This window comes from Phalangium opilio, unplaced genomic scaffold (genome assembly GCF_054372755.1).
Source record: "Phalangium opilio isolate 3A_F unplaced genomic scaffold, DU_Popi_V2 ptg000021l_1, whole genome shotgun sequence".
Classification (NCBI taxonomy): Eukaryota; Metazoa; Arthropoda; class Arachnida; order Opiliones; family Phalangiidae; genus Phalangium; species Phalangium opilio.
The window spans coordinates 4,364,205-4,381,962 of NW_028324153.1; the positions used below are offsets into that span (position 1 = coordinate 4,364,205).

Below are 17,758 nucleotides of genomic sequence, written 5' to 3' on the forward strand. Positions count from 1 at the left end.
CGTTTGCTTTTTCACTTTTGTTTCCTCTTTCAAATTCCACCAGATATGAAAAAAGCAAACATATCTTCTTTTTGTTATTGTTTTATAAAGATGAAAGTTAATTAAATTCAAATTATTAACTGGCACTCTCGGCAACGGCCATATCACGCTGAATACACCGATTCTCGTCCGATAACCGAACTTAAGCAGCGTCGAGCGCAGTCATTACTTGGGAGGGAGACCACTTAGGAACACTGCGTGCCGTTGGCTTTTTCACTTTTTTTCCTCTTTTAAATTTTAATAGATATGAAAAAAGCAAACACGTTTTCTTTTGTTATTGTTTTAAAATGATGAAGGTTAATTTGTCTCACTTAATTTAAATCCGAATTATTAACTAGCACTCTCGGCAACGGCCATATCACGCTTAAAACACCTGTTCACGTCCGATAACCGAAGTTAAGCAGCGTCGAGCGCATACAGTACTTGGGAATACTGCGTGCCGTTGGCTTTTTCACTTTTGTTTCCTTTTTCAAATTCCACCAGAAATGAAAAAAGCAAACATATCTTCTTTTTTGTTATTGTTTTATAGTGATGAAAGTTAATTAAATTCAAATTATTAACTAGCACTCTCGGCAACGGCCATATCACGCTGAATACACCGGTTCTCGTTCGATAACCGAAGTTAAGCAGCGTCGAGCGCAGTCACTACTTGGGAGGGAGACCACTTAGGAACACTGCGTGCCGTTGGCTTTTTCACTTTTTTTTTCCTCTTTTAAATTTTAATAGATATGAAAAAAGCAAACATGTTTTTTTATGTTATTGTTTTAAAATGATGAAGGTTAATTTGTCTCACTTAATTTAAATTCGAATTATTAACTAGCACTCTCGGTAACGGCCATATCACGCTGAAAACACCGGTTCACGTCCGATCACCGAAGTTAAGCAGCGTCGAGCGCATACAGTACTTGGGAATACTGCGTGCCGTTTGTTTTTTCACTTTTGTTTCCTCTTTTAAATTCCACCAGATATGAATAAAGCAAACATATCTTCTTTTTGTTATTGTTTTTTAAAGATGAAGGTTAATTAAATTCAAAATATTAACTAGCACTCTCGGCAACGGCCATATCACGCTGAATACACCGGTTCTCGTCCGATAACCGAAGTTAAGCAGCGTCGAGCGCAGTCAGTACTTGGGAGGGCGACCACTTAGGAACACTGCGTGCCGTTGGCTTTTTCACTTTTTTTTCCTCTTTTAAATTCCAATAGATATGAAAAAAGCAAACATATTTTCTTTTTGTTATTGTTTGAAAAATATGAAGGTTAATTTGTCTCACTTAATTTAAATTCGAATTATTATCTAGCACTCTCGGCAACGGCCATATCACGCTGAGAACACCGGTTCTCGTCCGATCGCCGACGTTAGCAGCGTCGAGCGCAGTCAGTACTTGGGAATACTGCGTGCCGTTTGCTTTTTCACTTTTGTTTCCTCTTTCAAATTCCACCAGATATGAAAAAAGCAAACATATCTTCTTTTTGTTATTGTTTTATAAAGATGAAAGTTAATTAAATTCAAATTATTAACTGGCACTCTCGGCAACGGCCATATCACGCTGAATACACCGATTCTCGTCCGATAACCGAAGTTAAGCAGCGTCGATCGCAGTCATTACTTGGGAGGGAGACCACTTAGGAACACTGCGTGCCGTTGGCTTTTTCACTTTTTTTCCTCTTTTAAATTTTAATAGATATGAAAAAAGCAAACACGTTTTCTTTTGTTATTGTTTTAAAATGATGAAGGTTAATTTGTCTCACTTAATTTAAATCCGAATTATTAACTAGCACTCTCGGCAACGGCCATATCACGCTGAAAACACCTGTTCACGTCCGATAACCGAAGTTAAGCAGCGTCGAGCGCATACAGTACTTGGGAATACTGCGTGCCGTTGGCTTTTTACCTCTCCGTGTGACGTAGTCCAGGAGAGGTTCTGTAACGGCCGTGTCTGTCTGTGTGTCTGTCTGTCTGTCCGTTGTTACACCCACGTGACCGCGTTCGCAGTTTGCGTATCGGAGCAAACGTGTTCGCCATTTCCGAACTGCTTTCACAGTCACGGAAATGGCTCCTCTACTTGAGTTCTCACACCACCAATCTTCTGGTCTTTGTCCACATCACACGGACACTAGGCTGTTCTTACTGGCTGCTAATCACCACCATCTTCTGGTCTTCGTCCATTCCACGTGGACACCAGTCTGTACATACTGGCTTCTAATCACCACCATCTTCTGTTCTTTGTCAATCCCACATTGACACCCGTCTGCACTTACACTGCCTTCTAACACCACCATCCACTGGTCTTCCGTCTATTCCACATAGACACCAATCTGTATCATTGGCTTCTACTCCATTATCATCGTTTGGTTTTAGGATATACGCGGCGATCAGCTAGGGTTACGAGAAACGTCTAGCCTCCCTAAGGTAGGATCGCTACCAAAGGTTTTCGCATTTGCGGTTTTTCCTTACTATTATAATGGAAACGAATCGTATATATACCCCAAAATTTGAAGAAAGCGGGAAGAGGGGTACCCTTCACTTTAAACGTCAATATTAGCAAAGTTTGAGAAGATAATAAGTATAACTTTATTTTAAACGATTTAACTATTATTAATGTTAATTATTGAAGATTAAAATAATTAAAAATAATTATATTTATTTAAATATTAAAGATAAACCTCTCGTGCAAAGAGAGAGATTATCATTGCCTCCTATATCTACCAAGGCCCGTGCATGCGATATATTTCCTTCATTGCCTCCTATATCGATCAAGGCCCGTGCATTGTGATATATTTCATTCATTGCATAAACATAAGCGAGATTGTTTTGGGAAAAAAATACTGCTTCCTCTAATGGGTTTATACTCCTTGTTACTGTTGTATAGAGTAATCATGATAAAAGCTTAAAAAATTACGAGAGGACAGACCTTTTTTATCCTCATTCAAAAATATTTTTTGGTGCTAAGACTGCTTTAAAAAATCCAAACGGTTAGGCATTGGTAAAAAAGACAAATGATATTTTTCAAATCTTATGAGATAACGCCCACCTAGTTGAAAATTGCCGTTTTTTATCCGCGCGAGCCATTCTTAATGAGAATTTCGATGCTAGTAGGTTGTCAATTAAACTACCGGTATATTATTGTTGTTGGAAATTGGATATTAAGTCAAATTAAGTGGTTGTAAAGAGCCAGCAGGTTTTTGCCGCTTCTTTTTGTGAGTATTTGATTTTTATATGTAAAATGGAGGAAGATAATGTTGAGAGTAAGGATGAAATGCGGAAGCGCAAAGCGCGGGAAAGGATGAGGGCAAAAAGGTCGACGTTTTCATTGGATACTTAAGGTTATATAATCTTCTCGACACGGAGAGGTAATATTTTGGTTTTCCCGACTTGTTCACTTTTGTTTCCTTTTTCAAATTCCACCAGATATGAATAAAGCAAACATATCTTCTTTTTGTTATTGTTTTTTAAAGATGAAGGTTAATTGAATTCAAATTATTAACTAGCACTCTCGGCAACGGCCATATCACGCTGAATACACCGGTTCTCGTCCGATAACCGAAGTTAAGCAGCGTCGAGCGCAGTCAGTACTTGGGAGGGCGACTACTTAGGAACACTGCGTGCCGTTGGCTTTTTCACTTTTTTTTCCTCTTTTAAATTCCAATAGATATGAAAAAAGCAAACATATTTTCTTTTTGTTATTGTTTGAAAAATATGAAGGTTAATTTGTCTCACTTAATTTAAATTCGAATTATTATCTAGCACTCTCGGCAACGGCCATATCACGCTGAGAACACCGGTTCTCGTCCGATCGCCGACGTTAGCAGCGTCGAGCGCAGTCAGTACTTGGGAATACTGCGTGCCGTTTGCTTTTTCACTTTTGTTTCCTCTTTCAAATTCCACCAGATATGAAAAAAGCAAACATATCTTCTTTTTGTTATTGTTTTATAAAGATGAGAGTTAATTAAATTCAAATTATTAACTGGCACTCTCGGCAACGGCCATATCACGCTGAATACACCGATTCTCGTCCGATAACCGAAGTTAAGCAGCGTCGAGCGCAGTCATTACTTGGGAGGGAGACCACTAAGGTAACTAGCACTCTCGGCAACGGCCATATCACGCTGAAAACACCTGTTCACGTCCGATAACCGAAGTTAAGCAGCGTCGAGCGCATACAGTACTTGGGAATACTGCGTGCCGTTGGCTTTTTCACTTTTGTTTCCTCTTTCAAATTCCACCAGAAATGAAAAAAGCAAACATATCTTCTTTTTTGTTATTGTTTTATAGTGATGAAAGTTAATTAAATTCAAATTATTAACTAGCACTCTCGGCAACGGCCATATCACGCTGAATACACCGGTTCTCGTTCGATAACCGAAGTTAAGCAGCGTCGAGCGCAGTCACTACTTGGGAGGGAGACCACTTAGGAACACTGCGTGCCGTTGGCTTTTTCACTTTTTTTCCTCTTTTAAATTCCAATAGATATGAAAAAAGCAAACATATTTTCTTTTTGTTATTGTTTGAAAAATATGAAGGTTAATTTGTCTCACTTAATTTAAATTCGAATTATTATCTAGCACTCTCGGCAACGGCCATATCACGCTGAGAACACCGGTTCTCGTCCGATCGCCGACGTTAGCAGCGTCGAGCGCAGTCAGTACTTGGGAATACTGCGTGCCGTTTGCTTTTTCACTTTTGTTTCCTCTTTCAAATTCCACCAGATATGAAAAAAGCAAACATATCTTCTTTTTGTTATTGTTTTATAAAGATGAAAGTTAATTAAATTCAAATTATTAACTGGCACTCTCGGCAACGGCCATATCACGCTGAATACACCGATTCTCGTCCGATAACCGAAGTTAAGCAGCGTCGAGCGCAGTCATTACTTGGGAGGGAGACCACTTAGGAACACTGCGTGCCGTTGGCTTTTTTACTTTTTTTTCCTCTTTTAAATTTTAATAGATATGAAAAAAGCAAACACGTTTTCTTTTTGTTATTGTTTTAAAATGATGAAGGTTAATTTGTCTCACTTAATTTAAATCCGAATTATTAACTAGCACTCTCGGCAACGGCCATATCACGCTGAAAACACCTGTTCACGTCCGATAACCGAAGTTAAGCAGCGTCGAGCGCATACAGTACTTGGGAATACTGCGTGCCGTTGGCTTTTTCACTTTTGTTTCCTCTTTCAAATTCCACCAGATATGAAAAAAGCAAACATATCTTCTTTTTTGTTATTGTTTTATAGTGATGAAAGTTAATTAAATTCAAATTATTAACTAGCACTCTCGGCAACGGCCATATCACGCTGAATACACCGGTTCTCGTTCGATAACCGAAGTTAAGCAGCGTCGAGCGCAGTCACTACTTGGAAGGGAGACCACTTAGGAACACTGCGTGCCGTTGGCTTTTTCACTTTTTTTTCCTCTTTTAAATTCCAATAGATATGAAAAAAGCAAACATATTTTCTTTTTGTTATTGTTTGAAAAATATGAAGGTTAATTTGTCTCACTTAATTTAAATTCGAATTATTATCTAGCACTCTCGGCAACGGCCATATCACGCTGAGAACACCGGTTCTCGTCCGATCGCCGACGTTAGCAGCGTCGAGCGCAGTCAGTACTTGGGAATACTGCGTGCCGTTTGCTTTTTCACTTTTGTTTCCTCTTTCAAATTCCACCAGATATGAAAAAAGCAAACATATCTTCTTTTTGTTATTGTTTTATAAAGATGAAAGTTAATTAAATTCAAATTATTAACTGGCACTCTCGGCAACGGCCATATCACGCTGAATACACCGATTCTCGTCCGATAACCGAAGTTAAGCAGCGTCGAGCGCAGTCATTACTTGGGAGGGAGACCACTTAGGAACACTGCGTGCCGTTGGCTTTTTCACTTTTTTTCCTCTTTTAAATTTTAATAGATATGAAAAAAGCAAACACGTTTTCTTTTGTTATTGTTTTAAAATGATGAAGGTTAATTTGTCTCACTTAATTTAAATCCGAATTATTAACTAGCACTCTCGGCAACGGCCATATCACGCTGAAAACACCTGTTGACGTCCGATAACCGAAGTTAAGCAGCGTCGAGCGCATACAGTACTTGGGAATACTGCGTGCCGTTGGCTTTTTCACTTTTGTTTCCTCTTTCAAATTCCACCAGATATGAAAAAAGCAAACATATCTTCTTTTTTGTTATTGTTTTATAGTGATGAAAGTTAATTAAATTCAAATTATTAACTAGCACTCTCGGCAACGGCCATATCACGCTGAATACACCGGTTCTCGTTCGATAACCGAAGTTATGCAGCGTCGAGCGCAGTCACTACTTGGGAGGGAGACCACTTAGGAACACTGCGTGCCGTTGGCTTTTTCACTATTTTTTCCTCTTTTAAATTTTAATAGATATGAAAAAAGCAAACATGTTTTCTTTTTGTTATTGTTTTAAAATGATGAAGGTTAATTTGTCTCACTTAATTTAAATCCGAATTATTAACTAGCACTCTCGGCAACGGCCATATCACGCTGAAAACACCTGTTCACGTCCGATAACCGAAGTTAAGCAGCGTCGAGCGCATACAGTACTTGGGAATACTGCGTGCCGTTGGCTTTTTCACTTTTGTTTCCTCTTTCAAATTCCACCAGATATGAAAAAAGCAAACATATCTTCTTTTTTGTTATTGTTTTATAGTGATGAAAGTTAATTAAATTCAAATTATTAACTAGCACTCTCGGCAACGGCCATATCACGCTGAATACACCGGTTCTCGTCCGATAACCGAAGTTAAGCAGTGTCGAGCGCAGTCAGTACTTGGGAGGGCGACCACTTAGGAACACTGCGTGCCGTTGGCTTTTTCACTTTTTTTTCCTCTTTTAAATTCCAATAGATATGAAAAAAGCAAACATATTTTCTTTTTGTTTTTGTTTGAAAAATATGAAGGTTAATTTGTCTCACTTAATTTAAATTCGAATTATTATCTAGCACTCTCGGCAACGGCCATATCACGCTGAGAACACCGGTTCTCGTCCGATCGCCGACGTTAGCAGCGTCGAGCGCAGTCAGTACTTGGGAATACTGCGTGCCGTTTGCTTTTTCACTTTTGTTTCCTCTTTCAAATTCCACCAGATATGAAAAAAGCAAACATATCTTCTTTTTGTTATTGTTTTATAAAGATGAAAGTTAATTAAATTCAAATTATTAACTGGCACTCTCGGCAACGGCCATATCACGCTGAATACACCGATTCTCGTCCGATAACCGAAGTTAAGCAGCGTCGAGCGCAGTCATTACTTGGGAGGGAGACCACTTAGGAACACTGCGTGCCGTTGGCTTTTTCACTTTTTTTTCCTCTTTTAAATTTTAATAGATATGAAAAAAGCAAACACGTTTTCTTTTTGTTATTGTTTTAAAATGATGAAGGTTAATTTGTCTCACTTAATTTAAATCCGAATTATTAACTAGCACTCTCGGCAACGGCCATATCACGCTGAAAACACCTGTTCACGTCCGATAACCGAAGTTAAGCAGCGTCGAGCGCATACAGTACTTGGGAATACTGCGTGCCGTTGGCTTTTTCACTTTTGTTTCCTCTTTCAAATTCCACCAGATATGAAAAAAGCAAACATATCTTCTTTTTTGTTATTGTTTTATAGTGATGAAAGTTAATTAAATTAAAATTATTAACTAGCACTCTCGGCAACGGCCATATCACGCTGAATACACCGGTTCTCGTTCAATAACCGAAGTTAAGCAGCGTCGAGCGCAGGCACTACTTGGGAGGGAGACCACTTAGGAACACTGCGTGCCGTTGGCTTTTTCACTTTTTTTTCCTCTTTTAAATTTTAATAGATATGAAAAAAGCAAACATGTTTTTTTATGTTATTGTTTTAAAATGATGAAGGTTAATTTGTCTCACTTAATTTAAATTCGAATTATTAACTAGTACTCTCGGCAACGGCCATATCACGCTGAATACACCGGTTCACGTCCGATCACCGAAGTTAAGCAATACGTGAACAAACAAACCCCTCCATAGAAAATGCATTAGACTATACTTTGCAGGCTCGTAACTCTGTTTCTACTGGAGATACGGAGATGTCCTTTGAGTATGTTATAGACCAATTTGTCCCCCATCTAGCCATACTAAGAATTAGGGCTACGACAAACAGTAGTCGAGTAATTAAGCTAATCATAAACAAACAAACCCCTCCATAGGAAATACATTAGACTAAATTCTGGAGGCTCGTAAATCTGGTTCTACCAGAGATACGGGGATGTAAATAATGTGACCTTGACACAAATGTTCGGATAATTATAAAGGTCTTTGCATGCTCCAAGCAAAAAAAAAAACTTCGCGGTTTCGAACCTGTGGCCTTCCGAGAGTGAGGCGGATGCGATAACCGCTACACTAAAGATATACTATTATTTTTAATCGAAAGAACAGGGTCAAGTAATTAAGCAATACGTGAACAAACAAACCCCTCCATAGAAAATGCATTAGACTATACTTTGCAGGCCCATAACTCTGTGTCTACTAGAGATACCGGGATGTCCTTAGGATATGTTATAGTCCAATTTGTCCTTCATCTAACCATACTAAAAACTTTGAGCTACGACAAACAGGGGCCGAGTACTTAAGCAAAACGTAAAGAAACAAACCCCCTCCATAGGAAATGCATAAGACTATACTTTGCAGGCTCGTAACTCTGTTTCTACTGGAGATACGGGGATGTCCTTTGAGTATGGTTTAGTCCAATTTGTCCCCCATCTAACCATACTAAAAACATTGAGCTACGACAAACAGGGGCCGAGTAATTAAGCTAAACGTAAACAAACAACCCGTTCATAGGAAATGCATTAGACTATACTTTGCAGGCCCATAACTATGTGTCTACTAGAGATACGGGGATGTCCTTAGGATATGTTAAAGTCCAAATTGTCCCCCATCTAACCATACTAAAAACATTGAGCTACGACAAACAGGGGCCGCGATATTAAGCAAAATGTTCGTCAACTTTGGTATCGTCTCACTTATTTTATTATGTTACTTATGATTTTTGCACTAAACTTTGGTGGCTCATAACTCTTGTTCTACAAGAGATACTGGGATCTCCTTTGGATATGTTATAGTACTCTTTGCTCCCCATACAAGGGTACTTTAAACTTGAGGCTACCTCAATATCGTCGTCAACTTATTTTTTGTCTCACTTATTGTTAGAAGGTTACTTTTGATTTTTGAAAATAAACTTTGCAGGCTCGTAACTCTGTTTCTACTGGAGATACGGGGATGTCCTTTGAGTATGTTATAGACCAATTTGTCCCTCATCTAGCCATACTAAGAATTAGGGCTACGACAAACAGTAGTCGAGTAATTAAGCTAATCGTAAACAAACAAACCCCTCCATAGGAAATACATTAGACTAAATTCTGCAGGCTCGTAACTCTGGTTCTACCAGAGATACGGGGATGTAAATAATGCGACCTTGACACAAATGTTCGGATAATTATAAAAAAAAACTTCGCGGTTTCGAACCTGTGGCCTTCCGAGAGTGAGGCGGATGCGATAACCGCTACACTAAAGATATACTATTATTTTTAATCGAAAGAACAGGGTCAAGTAATTAAGCAATACGTGAACAAACAAACCCCTCCATAGAAAATGCATTAGACTATACTTTGCAGGCCCATAACTCTGTGTCTACTAGAGATACCGGGATGTCCTTAGGATATGTTATAGTCCAATTTGTCCTTCATCTAACCATACTAAAAACTTTGAGCTACGACAAACAGGGGCCGAGTACTTAAGCAAAACGTAAAGAAACAAACCCCCTCCATAGGAAATGCATAAGACTATACTTTGCAGGCTCGTAACTCTGTTTCTACTGGAGATACGGGGATGTCCTTTGAGTATGGTTTAGTCCAATTTGTCCCCCATCTAACCATACTAAAAACATTGAGCTACGACAAACAGGGGCCGAGTAATTAAGCTAAACGTAAACAAACAACCCGTTCATAGGAAATGCATTAGACTATACTTTGCAGGCCCATAACTATGTGTCTACTAGAGATACGGGGATGTCCTTAGGATATGTTAAAGTCCAAATTGTCCCCCATCTAACCATACTAAAAACATTGAGCTACGACAAACAGGGGCCGCGATATTAAGCAAAATGTTCGTCAACTTTGGTATCGTCTCACTTATTTTATTATGTTACTTATGATTTTTGCACTAAACTTTGGTGGCTCATAACTCTTGTTCTACAAGAGATACTGGGATCTCCTTTGGATATGTTATAGTACTCTTTGCTCCCCATACAAGGGTACTTTAAACTTGAGGCTACCTCAATATCGTCGTCAACTTATTTTTTGTCTCACTTATTGTTAGAAGGTTACTTTTGATTTTTGAAAATAAACTTTGCAGGCTCGTAACTCTGTTTCTACTGGAGATACGGGGATGTCCTTTGAGTATGTTATAGACCAATTTGTCCCTCATCTAGCCATACTAAGAATTAGGGCTACGACAAACAGTAGTCGAGTAATTAAGCTAATCGTAAACAAACAAACCCCTCCATAGGAAATACATTAGACTAAATTCTGCAGGCTCGTAACTCTGGTTCTACCAGAGATACGGGGATGTAAATAATGCGACCTTGACACAAATGTTCGGATAATTATAAAAAAAAACTTCGCGGTTTCGAACCTGTGGCCTTCCGGGAGTGAGGCGGATGCGATAACCGCTACACTAAAGATATGTTATTATTTTTAATCGAAAGAACAGGGTCAAGTAATTAAGCAATACGTGAACAAACAAACCCCTCCATAGAAAATGCATTAGACTATAGTTTGCTGGCTCGTAACTCTGTTTCTACTGGAGATACGAGGATGTCCTTTGAGTAGGTTATAGTCCAATTTGTCCCCCATCTAACCATACTAAAAACATTGAGCTACGACAAACAGGGGCCGAGTAATTAAGCTAAACGTAAACAAACAACCCGTCCATAGCAAATGCATTAGACTATACTTTGCAGGCCCATAACTCTGTGTCTACAAGAGATACGGGGATGTCCTTAGGATATGTTATAGTCCAAATTGTCCCCCATCTAACCATACTAAAAACATTGAGCTAGGACAAACAGGGTCCGAGATATTAAGCAAAATGTTCGTCAACTTTGGTATCGTCTCACTTATTTTTATTATGTTACTTATGATTTTTGCACTAAACTTTGGAGGCTCATAACTCTTGTTCTACAAGAGATACTGGGATCTCCTTTGGATATGTTATAGTACTCTTTGCTCCCCATACAAGGATACTTTAAACTTGAGGCTACCTCAATATCGTCGTCAACTTATTTTTTGTCTCACCTATTGTTAGAAGGTTACTTTTGATTTTTGAAAATAAACTTTGCAGGCTCGTAACTCTGTTTCTACTGGAGATACGGGGATGTCCTTTGAGTATGTTATAGACCAATTTGTCCCTCATCTAGCCATACTAAGAATTAGGGCTACGACAAACAGTAGTCGAGTAATTAAGCTAATCGTAAACAAACAAACCCCTCCATAGGAAATACATTAGACTAAATTCTGGAGGCTCGTAACTCTGGTTCTACCAGAGATACGGGATGTAAATAATGTGACCTTGACACAAATGTTCGGATACCCCAGTAGCACTGCCGACGTAGGGCCTACATGGTCGGCTTTGTGTGTTACCGTAGAGTTGGTAAAAAGTCACTAATAAGTCGGGAGAGTAATGGTTTGAAAGTCGAAATGTCCGCCTGGAGGGACGATGGCCCGCCGGTTTTCCTACTGTTTTGAGGCTACTATAAAACGACTGTTGGCCGACTATATGTCGGCGTCATTATGCCTACGTAAAGCCGCGCTCAATCCGACGATTTCGCGGCTTTTTAGTATAGGAACGGTAAATCGTCGGTAAAGGGCTGGTAGAGTAAGGGTTTGAGAGTCGAAATGTCCGCCCGGCGGGACGACGGCCCGCCGGTTTTCAGACTGTTATGAGGCGACTATAAAACGACTGTTGGCCGACTATAGGTCGGCGTCATTATGCCTACCTAAAGCCGCGCTCAATCCGACGATTTCGCGGCTTTTTAGTATAGGAACGGTAAATCGTCGGTAAAGGGCTGGTAGAGTAAGGGTTTGAGAATCGAAATGCCCGCCCGGTGGGACGACGGCCCACTGGTTTACCGACTGTTACGACACGAATGAAATAGGACCCTCATCCAACACGTTTGAGAGTCGACTTAACCGCCTGTCAGCAAGAGGTCCGACGCTTTTGCGACGATCAAACCTTAACTCGAGGCCCGACGGTTTTGCGACGATCAAGCCTTAACTCGAGGCTTCATTCGCTTATAGTAAAGGATACTGATACCAAGTATTGAAATTTCTTTAATACATTTTCAATGAAAATCACTTTAGAATTGGTACTTTGAATATTTCAAGTAACATACAGGTTGAGCATCAATTATAACAATTTCAAATATTAAACAATGTATTCGATATTACACGACTAGTCGAATTTAAATATTAGCTGCCTTGCTAATTGGTTTTAACCAAAAGTAAAATTTTTCAGGACGAGTATAATATTTACATCAATTAAAGCATTTATTAATATTCATTGTTAATATCTTCGATGTGGCCAGTTACTATCTCTTAAATACAAAAATCTTAATGAAAAATATTATTATACGCTTCCAGATTTTTTTAAAGGAAAAAGAAAAACATACAATTCTAAAGGGTATTATTTCACACATTTATCTCTTAAAATGTTTGAAACCGCATAAAAATTCTATAACTAAAACAAATTGAGATCTATTTTGGAATTCAGTATTATTTTCACAACCAAAAATCTCTAAAATACTAAATATATAAGGTTTTTGAACTCCAAGCGCCCCAAAACACTTGCTTCTTTTATATTCAAACAAAGAAACTGAAGGTAGACATAAACGTTTAAGTTTTGGTTTCACTTTATAGGGGTGTGGTTAACAGCAGATGAGAAGCTAGGTAAAAAGCAAAGGCTTAAGCATAAAACTGGCTCTAAGAGGTAGATTAATTGATAATTCAATAACAAAATTCAAACCTTAAGTGACAAACGAAGACGTTTCTAGTTTATATAGTGTGACAAAGAACCTTTGCGATGAAATTGAAAGTTAGCAAGCGTAGAACTAATCATTTTCGACCACAAAAATCTCGTTTAAACATTCTGACGACTCAGCCGCGTCAGAGATACTGGAAAGGCTAACTTGCTTTCGCACTAGCAGCGCCCTCTTCGATGATGACGTGCATGGCGTTACCTTAGTTACGCCAATAGAACAGAGGCGTGTCACCTGACCCGAAAAATTACAGGAGGGAAAATTCAAACTAGAAAATCAGATGTGTTTTCTTGCTTTGCAGTTTTTTGTAAGGTTATGTTTCTAGTGTTGCCATAAATATAGTATTATCAACTTCTGATTGTGGGTCGAAATAAAGTATTAGTTAAATATTTAACAAAAATATTTTGGTGGCATATGCGGAATAGTAAAAGTCAAAAAAAAACCGTCCCACGGAAAAAGAAGGCCTACCAAGAGCTTCGTTTTTCATTTTACTCTTTTTAAACGTGTTTTCTTGACGATAGGCAAGCCTACTTTAAACCATCTCAGTTCCAACTGTCGGATAAATGTCGGTTACTAAACGGCCTAAGCATAACTTTGCTTTTAATTTTACTCTTCTTAAACGTCACAATACCGACTAGCGCGAAAGAGTCGGTAATCAATTGGCAAAAAAATAAGTTGGAATTTTCTAGACGGTAGGCAAGCCTACTTTAAACCATCTCAGTTCCAACTGTCAGACAGATGTCGGCATTGCCAACTAAAAGAAGTAGTCGGCTCCATGAGTCGGAAAAGTGTCGGAATAAGCACGGTACAGCCGACTGGACCGTAAACCGACTATTCGACCTTTAACCGACTATTATGCGGAAGGCTTGTGCTACTGGGGTAATTATTGTTGTATAATGTAAAAAACTATGTTAGTTAAAAAACTATTTTATCTATTGGCATAAGATAAAACAAGAGTGAAACCGAGTCTTCCTTATCGGTAGATATATTTCAAGGAAGCACTTCTCTTAAGATCAGCTACCATGTAACAACGCTTACTTTTTATCGTGACAAATAAATCTTTTATTATGCACAAACGTTTATTAAAATAATCAAATAGAAAACTACAACATGGTGTCAGAAGTGGGGTAATTTTTATAATTCAGGCCCAACCACCCACTCGCGTATCGTTACAAATATGATGGCCTCCTTCAAAAGTCCGGAACCTTTTACACCTGGGAACAGTCCAGCGGAAGCCTGGGAGGCTTACAAGGAACGCTTCAAAATTTACGCCATTGCCTCAAAACTTAACAAGGAAGAGCATGAACTGCAACTTAATGTATTTCTACACGTCATCGGTACGGATGGACTACGGATTTACAAAACACTCTCGTTTACATCCACCATCGGCAATCGTACACTACAAAACGTCTATGATGCCTTCGACGCCTATTATAAACCATATAAAAACGTAACCTATTCTCGGTACAAGTTCTTTACAACGAAACAAGAGTCAGGCGAACCATTTGATGTCTACCTGACGAAAATCAAAACTCTCGCAGCCCAATGTGATCTGGACAAACCCAACCTGACGGACTCGCTGGTAGCCACCCAGATTGCGATAGGAACGACCAATGCCGAGGTTCGAAAACAACTACTAAAACTAGAACCACTCTCGCTGGGCCAAGCTATAGCCATAGCCCAAGCTGAGGAAACGTCCATGCAGCAGGCCCAAGTAATCAATCCAACAAAATCCATACTCACCTCCTCATACGGACAGCCAGAGCAGGAATATTCTATGGTACATGAAGTGAATAGCCTCACTAACGTCCAACACTGGCGCGACCGCCAATCTACAAGCCAATATCATGCACAACGGGGTCGGCCAAGGACTCGCAACAACAATTACCACCAAATCGCTCCAGACAGGAACAACTTCCGCCCAACCTCGCAATTTCGATCCGCTGTGCCGCCACGACGTCGACCAAGCCAGAATTCTGCATCTTCAGACCCAACCTGCACACGATGCGGTCTGCGACACCTATCACAACAATGTCCCGCAATGGGATCCACATGTCGGGCTTGCGGAGGACCGAACCACTGGTCAACGGTTTGCCGTGCCATCAATGAACTTAATGCTTATCTACCAATTTCCCGTACCACTGACGAAGAACACGGACACAACATCCGACGTGTAGACGAAATAATGTATGACGACAACCACACAATCCAAAATGACGAATTCTTGTACAAAACTTCTCTGACACTACACGCAACATTTGCAAATCTGGAAGATGACCATCTCTGGCGGGCACAACTCATGGTGGCGAATACACCGACTACCTTTAAAATCGATACGGGCTCCCAAGTCAACGTTATTCCGGAAGTACTGTACTCTCGGCTACATCCACGGCCCGCCATGTTAACCCCAAGACACATAATCAAAGCATATTCTGGGCATGCTGTCGAAGTTCTGGGTATGACTCAACTCATCTGCTCCTCAAACCTCGCCTCCATACCGCTCGACTTCTATATAACGCCAAAGGATCAAACTCCCATCATTGGAGCGAGTGCATCTCGAAAACTCGGCCTAATCACAAGATTACCACACAATGAACATAGCGCAATTCCCCCATTCATGGCACTCCAACCTGCCGCTGATATTAGGACTCCACCGCAAGCAACCGCGTCCCTACATTCTTGCACAGTGCCACCTGATGTTGCGACTAGCACGCCACAAGAAATAATGAAGAGATTCCCTGATGTTTTTGACACGGTAGGAAAACTCCCGGGACAACATCACATGAAACTTCGCCCGGATGCGATCCCAACAAGAACACCAGCCCGCAAAATCCCGATCCAACTGATTCCACGGGTTCAAGCCGAAATACAACGCATGGTCGCTGCTCAGGTCATAGTTCCTGTCACCGAACACACAGAATGGCTTCATCCAATGGTAGTGGTTCCCAAACCAGGCAATGACATCCGCATTTGTTTGGATCCGCGCAATTTGAACAAGGCACTATTAAGAGAACACTATCCCATGCCAACATCCCAACAAATCTTCTCTGAGTTATCTGACGCCCAAGTTTTCACCGCATTGGATGCCAAATCGGCCTTTTGGCAAATCGAACTTACACCAGAGAGCTCTCGAATGTGCACCTTTGCAACGCCATTTGGAAATTTCCGATTCACGCGTCTACCCTACGGGATATCCACTGCTTCTGAATACTGCCAAAGGATAATGAATTCTATATTTGGCGATATACCTCGAACACGAATTGCCACAGACGACTTCCTTATACACGGTTCAAACGAAGCAGAACACAACAAAATCCTATATACAGAATTGGAACGGGCGCAAAGAAAAGGACTGATGTTTAATTCCAAAAAGATCCAACTAGCCGTTACCCGCATCAAATATCTCGGTCATATCATATCTCCCAAGGGCGTCGAAACTGATCCGGAGAAGGTTGGAGCGATCAGAGAACTACCACCACCAGCGGACAAACCGGCACTACTAAGATTTCTGGGCATGGTTAACTTCATGGCAAATTATATTTCTGGATATTCCGAACGAACTGCTCCCCTACGGCCTCTTCTCAAGCAAGACACAGTATTTCGATGGGACGAAACCCACCAAGACGCTTATGACGACTTGAAACAAGCCATCACTTAAGCGCCAGTGTTAACATTTTACAATCCCAAACTACATAACACTGTATCCGTCGACGCTAGTCAACATGGAATTGGTGCCGTACTTCTGCAGCAAGGCAAACCTATTGAATACGCGTCGATGACCTTTACATCCGCACAAACGCGCTACGCTCAAATTGAAAAGGAGCTGCTCGCCATATTATATGCATGCGAACACTTTCATTATTATGTGGCAGCCGCCCCACTAACAGTGCAGACAGACCACAAGCCGCTGCTTGCCATTATCCGGAAGCCGTTCCATCTTCTCTCTCCGAGGCTCCAGCGCCTAACATTGCGGTTGGCGCGGTATGACCCGACATTAATTTATGTTCCTGGTACCAAGCTTTTCATCGCTGACGCCCTCTCGAGAGTACCACAACCCAACTGCACAATGACAACGGACTTTTTGGAAGGTCCCGCTGCAACAATATATACTCTGACCACTCTTTCCGATGACCGACTCCGCAAGTTCCAACACGCAACAAATCAAGATCCTGACCTGCAACAGATTCAAAGCTACGTGGAAAATGGCTGGCCCTTGCATCACAAGTCAATCCGTCTTCCTGGCGTAAGGGCATTCTGGGCACTACAGGAGGAAATACACTCACAGAACGGACTCCTATACAGAGGCGATCGTCTGTTGGTTCCGGCAATATTACAAGGAGACACTATGAAGCAGATACACGCCATACATCAAGGTGTTACAGCTTGTCTCGCAAAAGCCAAAATGAATGTATACTGGCCGACAATGACTGCCGACATTACCAGATTTATAGCAAATTGCCCCGTTTGCAAGGAAAGAGAACGCGCAAACACTGCGATGCCTTTACATCCCTTGACAATTCCACCACATCCATGGCACACGGTCTCGTCTGATCTGTTCAAATTCCGCTCTAAAAACTATATTCTTCTGATTGACCACTTTTCGAAATATGTAGAAGCCCAAGAATTGACA

The 17,758-nt window shown here is 40.5% G+C and overlaps 1 protein-coding gene and 14 pseudogenes across 1 annotated transcript; all 15 read left to right on the top strand.

Annotated features, from left to right (window-relative positions):
- Positions 1-130: 130 nt before the first annotated feature.
- LOC149697201 (5S ribosomal RNA) lies at positions 131-249 on the top strand (annotated as a pseudogene).
- Positions 250-610: 361 nt separating this feature from the next.
- Positions 611-729, top strand: LOC149697202 (5S ribosomal RNA; annotated as a pseudogene).
- Positions 730-866: 137 nt separating this feature from the next.
- On the top strand, positions 867-969 carry LOC149697203 (5S ribosomal RNA; annotated as a pseudogene).
- Positions 970-1,091: 122 nt separating this feature from the next.
- On the top strand, positions 1,092-1,210 carry LOC149697204 (5S ribosomal RNA; annotated as a pseudogene).
- Positions 1,211-1,571: 361 nt separating this feature from the next.
- LOC149697205 (5S ribosomal RNA) lies at positions 1,572-1,690 on the top strand (annotated as a pseudogene).
- A 1,848-nt stretch (positions 1,691-3,538) lies between these two features.
- On the top strand, positions 3,539-3,657 carry LOC149697206 (5S ribosomal RNA; annotated as a pseudogene).
- A 700-nt stretch (positions 3,658-4,357) lies between these two features.
- LOC149697207 (5S ribosomal RNA) lies at positions 4,358-4,476 on the top strand (annotated as a pseudogene).
- A 360-nt stretch (positions 4,477-4,836) lies between these two features.
- LOC149697208 (5S ribosomal RNA) lies at positions 4,837-4,955 on the top strand (annotated as a pseudogene).
- A 363-nt stretch (positions 4,956-5,318) lies between these two features.
- LOC149697209 (5S ribosomal RNA) lies at positions 5,319-5,437 on the top strand (annotated as a pseudogene).
- Positions 5,438-5,798: 361 nt separating this feature from the next.
- On the top strand, positions 5,799-5,917 carry LOC149697210 (5S ribosomal RNA; annotated as a pseudogene).
- Positions 5,918-6,278: 361 nt separating this feature from the next.
- LOC149697211 (5S ribosomal RNA) lies at positions 6,279-6,397 on the top strand (annotated as a pseudogene).
- Positions 6,398-6,760: 363 nt separating this feature from the next.
- LOC149697212 (5S ribosomal RNA) lies at positions 6,761-6,879 on the top strand (annotated as a pseudogene).
- Positions 6,880-7,240: 361 nt separating this feature from the next.
- Positions 7,241-7,359, top strand: LOC149697213 (5S ribosomal RNA; annotated as a pseudogene).
- A 363-nt stretch (positions 7,360-7,722) lies between these two features.
- Positions 7,723-7,841, top strand: LOC149697214 (5S ribosomal RNA; annotated as a pseudogene).
- A 6,464-nt stretch (positions 7,842-14,305) lies between these two features.
- LOC149697215 (uncharacterized) lies at positions 14,306-16,786 on the top strand. Its single transcript, XM_089867383.1, has one exon. It carries the CDS (start codon positions 14,306-14,308, stop codon positions 16,784-16,786), a length of 2,481 nt encoding a protein of 826 aa, XP_089723509.1.
- Positions 16,787-17,758: the final 972 nt, after the last annotated feature.

Excerpts from the sequence above, each read along its gene's own strand:
- LOC149697215 (XM_089867383.1), top strand. The coding sequence starts at position 14,306 with ATGATGGCCTCCTTCAAAAGTCCGGAACCTTTTACACCTGGGAACAGT.